We start from the raw sequence: 12,981 nt of genomic DNA, 5'->3' as shown, positions 1-12,981 counted from the left end.
CATCATGCATTATGTGCCAATACATTTCTACTGTGTAATGAAGGATTGTGGGTAAGTGGTTTTTCCCTCCTCTCTGCTCTCCCTAGCCAAGGGGACACTGAGAGAAGACACTCTGAGGGTGTTCCTCCAGCAGATATCAGCAGCAATGAGGATCCTCAACAGTAAAGGCATCATCCACCGAGACCTGAAACCACAGAACATCCTGCTGTCATACACCAGCCGCAAGAGATCCAGCATCCACGGCATCCGCATCAAAATAGGTGACTGAACAACCCAGCCCCTCAAACACAACACACACTCAGTTAAAACTAAGCTAAAACTTCAAAAAGACAACTATCCCTTTAATTCTTCATGTTTCTATGATATAAATACTGCGTATATATAGAGATGGCCTATCCATGAACTGTTAGCCATCATATGATTTGTCTTATTGTCTCACAAGTGTCATATATCACGATGCACCACAATGACAGCTAGCTAAGGTCATGATTAGTTTTGAACCCTACAGCTATATTTCGTTTGCACAGTGCTATTCCCTCAAGGTGTGGTGACTCTCATGTTGTGTGTTGCGTTCCCAATTTCCTAGTGTCTGAGAGGCCTGGTAATGGGAGTCGTGACACTCCGACAATAGTAGCTATTAATAACACAGACTGACGGCCTTCTCTCTTTCAGCTGACTTTGGCTTCGCACGATACCTCCAGAGCAACATGATGGCCGCCACGCTGTGTGGCTCCCCCATGTACATGGTGGGTGGGTGCAGGTGTGCGTGTGTGTTTAGTGTTTGTGTGTGTAAGGGTGTCATGTCTGCAGTCTCTTGTTCTCTGGCAACCTGCAGCTGGAACGGTCCTTTCAGAGCGTGATCTATAACCTCTGTCCTCTAACCAGGCCCCAGAAGTGATCATGTCTCAGAACTATGACGCCAAGGCAGACCTGTGGAGCATTGGAACTGTCGTCTACCAGTGTCTCGTAGGGAAGCCCCCTTTCCAGGTAGGATGGAGAGCGAGAGAGCAGCATTAAACTGTGTGAAATATCAAATAAAATTGTATTTGTCACATGTGCGGAATACAACAGGTATTTCTTTACAGAGAAATCCTTACTTGCAAGCCCTTAACCAACAATGCAGTTTTAAGAAAAGACCCCCCCCCCCCAAAAAAAAAGTACAAGATAAGAATAACAAATAATTAAAGAGCAGCAGTAAATAACAATAGCGGTGCTATATACAGGGGGTACCACTACAGAGTCAATGTGCGGGGGCACCGGTGCAAAGGTAATTGAGGTAATATGTACATGTAGGTAGAGTTATTAAAGTGACTATGCATAGATAATAAGAGTAGCAGCAGTGTAGAAGGGATGGGGGCAATCCAAATAGTCTGGGTAGCCATTTGATTAGCTGTTCAGGAGTCTTATGGCTTGGGGGTAGAAGCTGTTTAGAATCTTCTTGGGCCTAGACTTGGAGCTCCGGTACCGCTTGCCGTGCAGTAGCAGAGAGAACAGTCTATGACTAGGGTTGCTAGAGTCTTTGACAATTTTTAGGGCCTTCCTCTGACACCGCCTGGTATAGAGATCGTGGATAGCAGGAAGCTTGGCCCTGGTGATGTACTGGGCCGTATGCACTACCCTCTGTAGTGCCTTGAGGCCGAGCAGTTGCCATACCAGGCAATGATGCAACCCTTCAGGATGCTCTCGATGGTGCAGCTGTAAAACCTTTTGAGGATCGTATGACCCATGCCAAATCTTTTCAGTCTGCTGAGGGGGAATGGGTTTTGTCGTGCTCTCTTCACGACTGTCTTGGTGTGCTTGGACCATGTTAATTTGTTGGTGATGTGGACTTGAAACTCTCGACCCGCTCCGCTACAGCCCCGTTGAAGTTAATGGGGGTGTGCTCGGTCCTCCTTTTCCTGTAGTCCACAATCATCTCCTTTGTCTTGGTCACTTTGAGGGAGAGGTTGTTGTCCTTGCACCACATGGTCAGGTCTCTGACCTTCTCCCCATAGGCTGTCTCATCGTTGTTGGTGATCACGTCTACCACTGGTGTTAGAGTCGTGCCTGACCGTGTAGTCGTGAGTGAACAGGGTGTACAGGAGGAGACTGAGCACGCACCCCTGAGGGGCCCCCATGTTGAGGATCAGAGTGACGGCTGTGTTGTTACTTACCCTTACCACCTGGGGGCAGCCCATCAGGAAGTCCAGAATCCAGTTGCCAAGGGATGCGTTTAGTCCCAGGTTCCTTAGCTTAGTGATAAGCTTTGAGGGCATTCTCACATAGGTGTTCCTTTTGTCCAGGTGTGAAAGGGTAGTGTGGAGTGCAATAGAGATAGCATCATCTGTGGATCTGTGTCCACAGATTAAATATGAAATATGTCACCCATGATGTGTGTTTATAGAAGTAGTATGCAAACCCCATGTCACTCTGTTCTCTCTCTGTCTGTCTGTCTTTAGGCCAACAGTCCTCAGGACCTGAGGATGTTCTATGAGAAGAACAAGTCGCTGCTACCCATGTAGGTCAACAGATGATAAGATTTAGGAATGATTTAACTATCTGATCGAGGCCTTTTGGGCTGAAAATCATGTTTTTACCTAGAATGTGTGTCTGTTCCTCTATTACTTAGCATCCCGAGGGAGACGTCTCCTTCCCTTTGCAACCTGTTGCTAGGCCTGCTGCAGAGGAACCAGAAGGACAGGATGGACTTCGGTCAGTTCTGACATCATGTCCCTTCTAGAAAATAAATGATTTAATACTTAATGTTTGTTATCTATAAATTGTACATTACTTCTCTAACATTCTTGTTGTTTCAGATGCGTTTTTCAGTCATCCTTTCTTAGATCCAGCGTCTGCCATCAAAAAATGTGAGTAGATGGATGAGAACTTCCTTCATCAATAACGGGGAAATGCCTGTTGTGGTGTCAGAGCTGTATTGTGAGGTGGCATTGATGTTGAGAGCACTTAGGTCTTGTGTGAAAACGTGTATTTGTATGTTATTTTCTCCAGCATGTCCTGTTCCAGTACCCAACTGCCCTAGCGCTGTGACCGACATCACATGTGGCAGCTCACCCTCTGTTCGCTACAACTCCCCTGCCGTAAGTTCATCCTGATTGCCTATACACCTCATAGTTGCATTCCACACCCAGTGGGTTTATCCGTACCTCAAGGCATAGCACCACACCTCAGTACTCAGCGCTTAACAATCTAGACTTTGTACAGTAGCTCAGTGGGAAAATGGACAAACTGAGTTTCCCAGGGATGTACTCTTTCTCTCTGTCCACTGTGATTGCATTATTCTGGCAGTCTTCATAGCCCAGTCTGGCACTAATTGAATTGTACAGCCCAAGCCCTCTCTCTCAATTTCTTTCTCTTGCCCTATCCTCCTAACACACACACACACACACACACACACACCACCTACCCCCACCAACATACACACCTTTTGCTCACTACAACACACACATACCCCTTCCCTTCTTCAGTCTCTCCCAGACATGCAGACCTTACCTGAGGACTGTCTGTCGTCGCCCCCCCTGGGCCCTCCAAACTACCTGCAGCTGTCTAAGGAGTCTGGGGGAAGCACCAGCAGCAAGAACTCCTCAAGCGACACGGACGACTTTGTCCTGGTGCCACACCTCTCCACAGAGTCTTGTGAGTCTGCAGGAACACACACATGCAGACATGCACACACACACTGAACACTTGCTACTCCTTATTACACTAATTAGGCCTACTGACAACACTACATGTACATTGTGCACCTACATACACTCTTAGACTAAGCACCTGCTATAAAACGCACACTGAGCACCTAATCACACTTGACACACACAGTTGACCAAATAGAAACACATTTTGAGTGGCAGTATGGGTAGTAGGTTCATTCACTTATGTGCCATGGTTTATACTCTTGTCTGTTTGGCTCACTTCCCTCCTCCTCAGATGACCAGCCAATGGGAGCAGTGGGGCATCGGCCGTCTGGAGAGTGGTGTGGAGGGTGAGTGTAACGTCATCAACTTCAGCTCTTAGCATACATTCAGCCAGTGTGTGTGTGCGTATTTATGTACAGTACCAGTCAAAAGTTTTGACACACCTTTTCATTCAAGGTCTTTTCTTTTATTTTGACTATTTTCTACATTGTCAAATTATAGTGAAGACATCAACACTATGAAATAACACTCATGGAATCATGTAGTAACCAAAAGTGTTAAACTAATCCAAATATATTTTATATAGGAGATTCTTCAATGTAGCCACCCTTTGCCTTGATGACAGCTTTGCACACTCTTGGCGCTCTCTGAACCAGCTTCGCCTGGAATGCTTTTCCAACAGTCTTGAAGGAGTTCCCACATATGCTGAGCACTTGTTGGCTGCTTTTCTCTCACTCGGCGGTCCAACTCATCCGAAACCATCTCAATTGGGTTGAGGTCGGGTGATTGTGGAGTCCAGGTCATCTGATGCATCACTCTCCTTCTTGGTCAAATAGCCCTTACACAGTCTGGAGGTGTGTTGGGTCATTGTCCTGTTGAAAAACAAATGATAGTCCCGTTAAGGGGAAACCGGATGGGATGACGTATCGCTGCAGAATGCTGTGGTAGCCATGCTGGTTAAGTGTGCCTTGAATTGTAAATAAATCACTGACAGTGTCACCAGCAAAGCACCATCACACCTCCTCCATGCTTCACGGTGGGAACCACACATGCGGGAATCATCCGTTCACCTACAGTACTCTGCATCTCACAAAGACACAGCGGTTGGAACCAAAAATCTCAAATTTGGACTCATCAGACCAAAGGACCGATTTCCACCAGTTGAATGTCCTTTGCTCGTGTTTGTTGGGCCAAGCAAGTCTCTTCTTATTGGTGTCCTTTAGTAGTGGCTTCTTTGCAGCAATTCAACCTTGAAGTCCTGTTTCTCACATTCTCCTCTGAACAGATGTTGAGATGTGTCTGTTAGTGAACTCTGTGAAGCATTTATTTGGACTGCAGTTTCTGAGGCCGGTAACTCTAATGAACGTATCTGCTGCAGAAGAGGTAACTCTGGGTCTTCCTTTCCTGTGGCAGTCCTCATAAGAGCCAGTTTCATCAGAGCGCTTGATGTTTTTTGCGTCTGCACTTGAAGAAATATTCAAAGTTCTTGAAATCTTCTGTATTGACTGACCTTCATGCCTTAAAGTAATGATGAACTGTCGTTTCTCTTTGCTTATTTGAGCTGTTCTTGCCATTAATATGGACTCGGTCTTTTACCAAATAGGGCTGTCTTCTATATACCCACCCCTACCTTGTCACAACACAATTGATTGGCCCTAATGCATTATGAAGGAAAGAAATTCCACAAAAGTCTTAACAAGACATCTCCGTTAATTGAAATGCATTCCAGGTGACTACCTCATTAAGTTGGTTGAGAGAATGCCAAGTGTTTGCAAAGGTGTAATCAAGGCAAAATGTGTCTACTTTGAAAAATATCAAATATATTTTGATTCGTTGAGCACTTGTTTGGTTACTACATGATGCCGTATGTGTTATTTCATAGTTTTGATGTCTTCACTATTATTCTACAATGTAGAAAATAGTAAAAAATAAAGATCAACCCTTGAATGAGTAGGTGTGTCCAAACTTTTGACTGGTACTGTATGTATGAGAAAGAAGTGTTCTAAAGCTGTCCAACTCTTTGTTGTCTGATTTGGGCCGGCCACCATTTCAGAAAGGAGCATACAGCATGTCCCTGCACCTCCTCTGGTTATCCTTGGAGCACAATATCTAGATGACCTGACCTAGTTTCTCTGTTGACTCCCCTGGGCTTGACTGTGTTGCACCATGCTCATTGGAAATCTATCATGTTTTCACTGTTGACTTGTTGCGTCATGGAAATGTAATTTAAGGATTAATAAACAGTCTGTTTGACCTGTGTCCCTAAACTGGGATATTTCAGGAAATGGGCAAGTTTTTTTTAAATGTATTTGAGCAATTAGATTTATAGCATGTTAGACAGATCTAACAATGATTGTCACAAAACATAATAAATATGTGTGGTGGATGTTGACAAGGACCAAGATTAGAAATAGACTGAGGAGCTGATGGAGATATGAGCCAGTCTGCGTGCTGGTATTTCAGCCCCAGATATCAGGTTTGTGTGTATGCAGTGACATGTGTCCGTCAGCTGTGAACGGGCTCTGCACGAGTAAGTGCATTCTGTCTACTCCACATGGACATTTCAATGTATAACTCTACTGGTGTCATCTCTGTCAGTCTTCAGAGCAGCTGTGTTTTGTTAATTTTATACCCCTTAGTCATAAACTACATGATATTGGTGTCTGAAAGCAATATATTCATGTCAAAATCGATTTGATTTGTGCTTATATTGTGTAGATGTCTCAGATAAATGGCTACTGTGTATCCTAAACAACCCAGACTAGGCAGGTCTGTGGTATAAGAATAGATCTCTTACACACAGGAAATCGCTGTGGGCAAACGTCACGGCACCTCAAATGACTGTCTCATACACACAGAGCAGAGACACAAACGCCACTTCTCCCCAAAGTCACTTCCTCCTCTCCTGTGACCCCACACTAGCTCTCTCTGTTTGTAAATAACCTGCAGCATGAGAAGGCTCTCCACCCTCATCTATCACTCTTTCTTTTCGCTCCCCCTGTTCCTCCTTGTTTCTCTTTTTGTAAAGAGCCTCCAGTAATACTGTTTTCTAATGCTCTGTTTCTCTCTCCCTGTCTTGTATCCACACTCATTTGGTCTATTCCTTGCTTGTTTCCCCCTGTCACTCGCTCCTCAATCATATAGCTGCTTTCCTCCTTTCTCACCATCTATCTATATTCATCTTTGGGGTGATAGTTTCTCTTCCCCCTCTTTTCCCTATCACCCTGACGCTTAAAGAGATCCTCAAGTTAAGAATATACATTTTTACAATATGTTATGAATTTGTAAGTACTTAAGATCCTGGACTGCGTCTTTAATTCTCTCTCTTCCTGTCCCTTTCCCTCCCCTCTCTTCATTCTCTTTCCCTTGTTCCCTGGTTGTGCTGCCAGGTGGTTAACACTCAGCTTGTCCTTCTGTGACCTGTCTTTCTGCTGTGAGGTGAGGAGCTAGTCTGTATGAGTGCCAATAGAGTCATTCTCTATTCCTGGAGGATCCCACCCCTCAGTCGGCTCACATCACCTCAGCTCCCCTTACCTCCCACAGTCACTTGTTTTTCCCCTGTGCTCTGTCTGTCCTTAATCGATCCCTGGGCCAGGGAATGCAAGGGGGGGAGGGAAAGTGCAGAGAGACAGCGCCACTACTAAGGATGAATATGGAGAAAAGAAGGGAGGAAGGGAGATAAGGAGAAAGAAAGAGCAGCTGCCCAAAATGAATGAGGAGAGGGCAACGAGCAGAGACAAAGAAAATAGAAAAATAGTATTTAGAGAGAGACAGAGGGAGTGCACACAGAGGAGAGGGAAAAGACAGTGCTGTGTTTCCATTCCCCTCTGGGTAGATGCAGTAAAGACAAACAGATTCCCTCTCTCCTCTCAAAGAAGATGGTCATGACTGACATACAAACTGCCTATTGTTAGGGAGAGCATCGTGTGTAGCTCCAGTGTCCCCATTAGCTTCGTTTGTTAGAACACATCAGCTTTTAACAACCTGTTCTGGGGAGAAATGAATGTGTTAAACTGAATGACTGCATGGGGTAATACAGTGCACTGAGGTTCTAGAATAACCCACGGATATGCCACTTTCTTAAATGCCACTTTGATGAACCTTTATGGCCCTTTTTACTTTTGGTTGGAACTAGAAATGTCTTGCCAAAAAGCTTTGTCAATGTGTGTTGTTAAAATGTGTTTCTTTGCTTCTCGGAGTGGAAAGCAGACAAAGAAAACCCTCTGTCTTTGTCTGTGTGTTGCTGCTGTACAGGACAGATGGATGGTCGTGTGCCTCACGTGTATCCCTCGGTCTATTCCCTTTCTCTGGTCTACACCCTCCCCCGCTAACCATCTTATTACATAATGCTGCTACTGTTAAATCTGCCCTGTTCTATAACATTTATATTCCTCCTCCCCTTCCTCTCTTTTTCCCTTTTTCATTCTAAACCCAAGTCAACCCCCTATGGTTGACCCATGTATGACTTTAGCTCAGGGAACATTTTGGACCAATGGAATAACAAAGGCATGTAAATGAGGCCAGCTTTCTTTCCTCCTGTCCCCCTGTCTGATAGAAAGGAGGTGGGCTTAGCACGTGCTATTGGCTGAGCTCTCAAACCACAGTCTCTTCCATAACTCCTCCTCTTAGCACTGACTGCTCCCCACTGATTGGGCAGACACATGTGTGTGCGTGCGCGCATGTGTGCAATGGCCCTGCCCCCTCTGGGTTGGGCCAGCCCCCTTCTGGCAGGACTGAAGTTTAGTTACTCCCCCAGCCTCAGTTGAAAATGCCATATGTGTAAAAAATCAAATTAAAACAAATGCTGTCTCAGAAGGACTGAAGTATTTTTTTAAACATTAATTTCTATGGGTGCCATCATTCCTGAACAGATGGTGCAGAACTAGCAGACAGACTGGCTAATGTTCCTGCTCTTCCCCCTTCACCACTCCAGGCAGCCGCAGACCACCGGACAGACCCCCATGGTGTCCCCCCGGGCAGAGACTACCCCCATCCCTGTGCCCACCCAGGTGCGGAACTACCAGCGCATCAAACAGAACCTCTCCAACAGCCCCACCACCACGCTCTATGGCTCACACAGGTAAGAGACTGGGGAGGTGCCACTTTCCTGGGGGGTTCCCTGAAGTACACCTGAGACTAGTCTATCTTGTTGTTTGATCTCTGATGACTAACCTTTGGGTTTGGAAAATTCCTCTTCAACTCTGTCAGTTATTGCATCAGGCAATTAAGTTTCATCAGTTCAGTCAGTGGATATTGCTTGTGTGTTGTATTGTGGTGGAGGGAAGTGCTTTTTTAAAATTGATTTTATATATATATATATATATCACACCTTTTATTTAACTAGGCAAGTTAGTTAAGGACAAATTCTTATTTTCAATGACTGCCTAGGAACAGTGGGTTAACTGCCTGTTCAGGGGCAGGATGACAGATTTGTACCTTGTCAGCTCGGGATTTGAACTTGCAACCTTTCGGTTACTAGTCCAACGCTCTTAACCACTAGGCTACCCTGCCGCCCCTAGACATATATAGAAAGGGAGGGAATACGAAAAGGTTTCGAATCTCCTTTCGAGGCAAATTAGTTTTATTGTTGTGCTTCTATTGACTGTTGTGAGAGGAGATAAGAACATTGCCACAGGGATTAGTATAAAGTTCCTGTGGTGTTTTTCCAATGAGACTTACCCCCACACCAGTGGGCAGCCAGGGTTTTATGTTAATGTGAGCTCTAGTGTTATGGTGTTTCCATCAGGAGTGTGACACTAGAGGTGGTGAGAAGAATCAAGACTGTTGCTTTGCAAGAATGTGTTAATGTTCAGTGTTATGTAAATGCATGCTGAAAAGTACCCAGGGTCTTACCTTGGCTCCAAGTTAGAGCAGGCCCGCCGGGAGCCATGTCCCAGTGAGACATGGGTACCGGCCCACATAGATGGAAACAGAAAAGTCTGAGCCTTTTGGGGAAGCTACTGGGGTAAATTCTCAATGGACATGCGGCACTGGAGTAGCCTAGCTCCACAGTGAATCCTCAACTCTACACCCCCTACTTACCCTCACCACAGGGCCCCAAAGCCTGGGCAGCGGGTACTGAGTAGCCAGCCTCTCCAACTGCTGACCCTTGGCCCTGGGTCTGACTCTGAGTCCACCAAGGAGGATTAAGCTCTCTGTCACAGACCGATTACCCAGTCCCTTGACCGTGTCTGGGCTAGTTAACAAGTTAGCGCTAACAAGAAGAGATGAATGCAGAGAGCTAGCAGAAAGACAGTGTGCAGACATCTCAGGGGAAGACTGGCTTCTATATGTGCCCGGCTGCTGCCTACGCTTTCTCTGTTCGCCATCTTAAAAAAAAAAACTCCATACATCTCAAGAGAGGAAGTGGAGGAGAAAGAGAGGAAGAGTACTCGCTATCAGTAGAACAGTTTTTTTCACGAGGATAGGCTAACAGCTGTGTTTTGAAGTCCTGTGCTTGCAGCGTGACAGGGTTGTCTTGGCAGCAAACTGACGGTCGCTGAATAACTCAGGAAGTTTAAATTAGAACCAAGTGAAAAAGGCAACCTTTAGACACTGAGCTGAGGGAATGGAATCTAGCTAAGCTCATTGCCAAAAGGTTTATTAAATGTTCATGTTTTCAGGTGTTTCAGAAAGGTTATTCAAGTGTTATTTCATGATAAACATGAAGGATAGTGGTTGGAAACTAGAGCTTCGCTGTAAGCTGAAAATAAGGGTGTTCAAGAACTGTTAGACAAGTAATGAAGCTTGGTGGTGTTGGTTCTGGTGGACTAACAATGAATGTGTAACATTTTTGGTATGTATGTTCTGTATATTTGTGATATCTAAACCTCCATTGTGTGTGCTTGTGGTCTATGCAGGTCTGGTACAGTGAGGCGGTCCAACACCAGTCCCATGGGTTTCCCTAAGGTTGGCTCTGGGTCCCCCAGCTCTGCAGACTGCAGCCCTCAGATGACAGGCAGACGTCTCTCTATAGGCAGCTCCCGCCCATACTCCCCCTCACCTCTGGGTAAGAACATGCCCCAACATGTCCCCGTCTCTTATCATTCAACACTCCTGGCATCATAATTAATTTCACATTGAAACTTTCTCATTGAAACTGCATTAATATGTCTGTTTTTCTTTAAGTGGGCACCATCCCAGAGCAGCTGGGTCACTGTTGCTGTGGACACCCTCAGGGCCATGAGTCCCGCAGCCGCAGCTCTTCAGGAGGTGAGTTCAGTAGACCGACAGACAGACAGAACAATGCTGGGTTTACCAAAAGCATCATGGCACTAAAATCATCTTAATTCCACTGAAACTAAATATGATCTTAGTGATATTATGCTCTGGGGAAACACAGCCCAGGATGACTTTTTAAGGAGACAAAGCCAGCTACAGAAGTGTTTACATGTTCTTCCCTCCTCCCCGAGGCGGATGTTTATGCCATGAGTCAGGTTATTTTTTTGAGTAACAGGTGTTCCATTAACGCTCTGGGACGGAGGTTGTGTGTATGGGAGTTCCACCCATCCACACAGTTTTCACAAGTGTGTCACTATCGGAGTCAAGGGGCCAGTATCCATGGCAACCCCAGTGACATAGGTGGGACTTACCCTGAGCAAACCAGTGCAGATACAGTTAGTACTTAGTCTCCTTTAGAAAACTTGATAACCTACTAAAGAAAAAAACAGAAGTTTCAGGGGTCTTTTTGAACTTCTCAGCAGCAATCCTGTGAATGAACAAGACGCTCATTAAAACAGGAACCTAGTGGCCCTTTACTGCTGCTATTTTTGACTTGGTTTACAGTGGAAAAATACACATTTCAAGACTGTAGAGCCATCTAGTGGTGAATTTGAAATCTTCTATAGATCAGTATGTGCTAACGCCACTGACACTACTAACACTAATGTAACTAATACTAACACTAATGTAACTAATGATCGCCACTAAAACAATTATTAATGTGAAACTTAAACTTTTACATTAACTGATAAAAAAATTACTTGTATGAATGACTCTCTGTGTGTCTCTTTTAGGTTCTCCAGTGCCGTCGTCCCAGTTACTGGGTGGTCGCCTGCAGAGTGCCCCCACCCTGACTGAGGTCTACCACACCAGACAGAAACTCCACAAGCAGCTGTCAGACCCCATCCAGCCCTCCACCTGCAACTACCCCCCCAGCCACTCCCCCCACCTGGGTCGCCCTGGCAACCTGGGCACCTCCCCCCGCTCCTCTGATTGGCTGACGAAGTCACCTCTGCCCACAATCATTGGCTCCCCCACCAAGGTCGGTTGAGTTGATAACCATTTTGGCATATTTGAATCATTAGCCTAATTCTGTTTTGCTACGGTGTGTCCTACTTACCACAACCAGTAGCTGTTAACCTCTATGTCCCTGTTCAGCCCATCTCAGCCCCATTTAAGATACCTAAGACGCAGGCGTCCTGTAACCTGATGGCCCTGGCAGACAGTCCCACACCCACTAAGACCCTGGCGGACGCACGGGACATCTGTGCCCACCACTGTACCCCCTACCCCAGTGGACGCCAGTCTGCCCCTGAGGCCAGCAGGACCACATTTGGCAGGTAAACGGTGCACTGTTGTCTTTTTCTCTGTCTCCTCATTCTCTCTGTGTGGGTAATATATCTCTTATCAATGTGTTTCTCTCCCCAGGTCTGTCAGTACTGGCCGTCTGTCTGAACAGCCAGTCAGAATCACTCTAGGGGGACAGCCCTACCAGGGAAGCACAGACAGCCTCAACACAGAGCGGCCCATGGATACAGGTAAATACACACACACACACACACACACACTGTCTTAGTTTCATCCTCCCAGGTATAAATAATGGAACAGATGTTTTTACCATTGATTAGAAAAGAGCTGGAGACTGAAAATTAGTTGTGAAATAACCTAGCTGGTAAACTGACCTGGACATCAATGGTTTAGTAGATAATACTTACCCGTTGTCCCAAAGAACAACACAAATACAAACACGCACCAGTCTCTCTGCTTTATGGATTCTCGCCCTGCATGAACTGCTTGGATTGGCTGCTCTGACAGGACCTTCCTGTGTAACAGAGAGCTTGATTGGCTTAGTGTGAATGACCGCCCCTCCCTCCCTCCCTAGCACCAGCAGGACCGTTTGGGCTGGCTCAGCCTCGGGGCGGGGCGGCGAGTCCCCGGACCGTTCTCTTCACCGTGGGCTCGCCCCCCAACAGCAGCACCCCCCCTACCTGCAGCCACTTGGGCACCCGGCCGCGCACCACCTCAGGTGAGACCACTCACTGCATCAGCGGCTAACTGCTAGGCTAACCGCTTGCTAAACCCCACTTCCCAAAGCTACACCCTCCAAGCTAACCTGCTAACGGTAATT

At 46.1% G+C, this 12,981-nt stretch overlaps 1 protein-coding gene across 2 annotated transcripts in view; it reads left to right on the top strand.

The window, feature by feature from the left end:
• The window catches only part of LOC109905810 (serine/threonine-protein kinase ULK2), a 43,940-nt gene that overhangs the window by 26,251 nt on the left and 4,708 nt on the right, over positions 1-12,981 (top strand). The window contains exons 6-21 of one of the 2 annotated variants that reach the window (XM_020503431.2): positions 87-260; positions 673-746; positions 886-987; positions 2,439-2,497; positions 2,609-2,691; positions 2,796-2,846; positions 2,989-3,077; positions 3,465-3,633; positions 3,925-3,979; positions 8,566-8,712; positions 10,493-10,641; positions 10,761-10,844; positions 11,648-11,895; positions 12,012-12,193; positions 12,282-12,391; positions 12,736-12,879. In XM_020503431.2, coding sequence (XP_020359020.1) covers positions 87-260; positions 673-746; positions 886-987; positions 2,439-2,497; positions 2,609-2,691; positions 2,796-2,846; positions 2,989-3,077; positions 3,465-3,633; positions 3,925-3,979; positions 8,566-8,712; positions 10,493-10,641; positions 10,761-10,844; positions 11,648-11,895; positions 12,012-12,193; positions 12,282-12,391; positions 12,736-12,879 — 1,920 coding nt within the window. The remainder of the gene's footprint in view (positions 1-86; positions 261-672; positions 747-885; positions 988-2,438; positions 2,498-2,608; positions 2,692-2,795; positions 2,847-2,988; positions 3,078-3,464; positions 3,634-3,924; positions 3,980-8,565; positions 8,713-10,492; positions 10,642-10,760; positions 10,845-11,647; positions 11,896-12,011; positions 12,194-12,281; positions 12,392-12,735; positions 12,880-12,981) is intronic. The other variant, XM_020503432.2, reaches the window with a different exon arrangement.

The sequence above is a fragment of the Oncorhynchus kisutch genome, linkage group LG15 (assembly GCF_002021735.2).
Source record: "Oncorhynchus kisutch isolate 150728-3 linkage group LG15, Okis_V2, whole genome shotgun sequence".
Taxonomy (NCBI): Eukaryota; Metazoa; Chordata; class Actinopteri; order Salmoniformes; family Salmonidae; genus Oncorhynchus; species Oncorhynchus kisutch.
The sequence above is the reverse complement of the archived record's forward strand: the minus strand, read 5'-3'. Positions and strand labels throughout refer to the sequence as shown.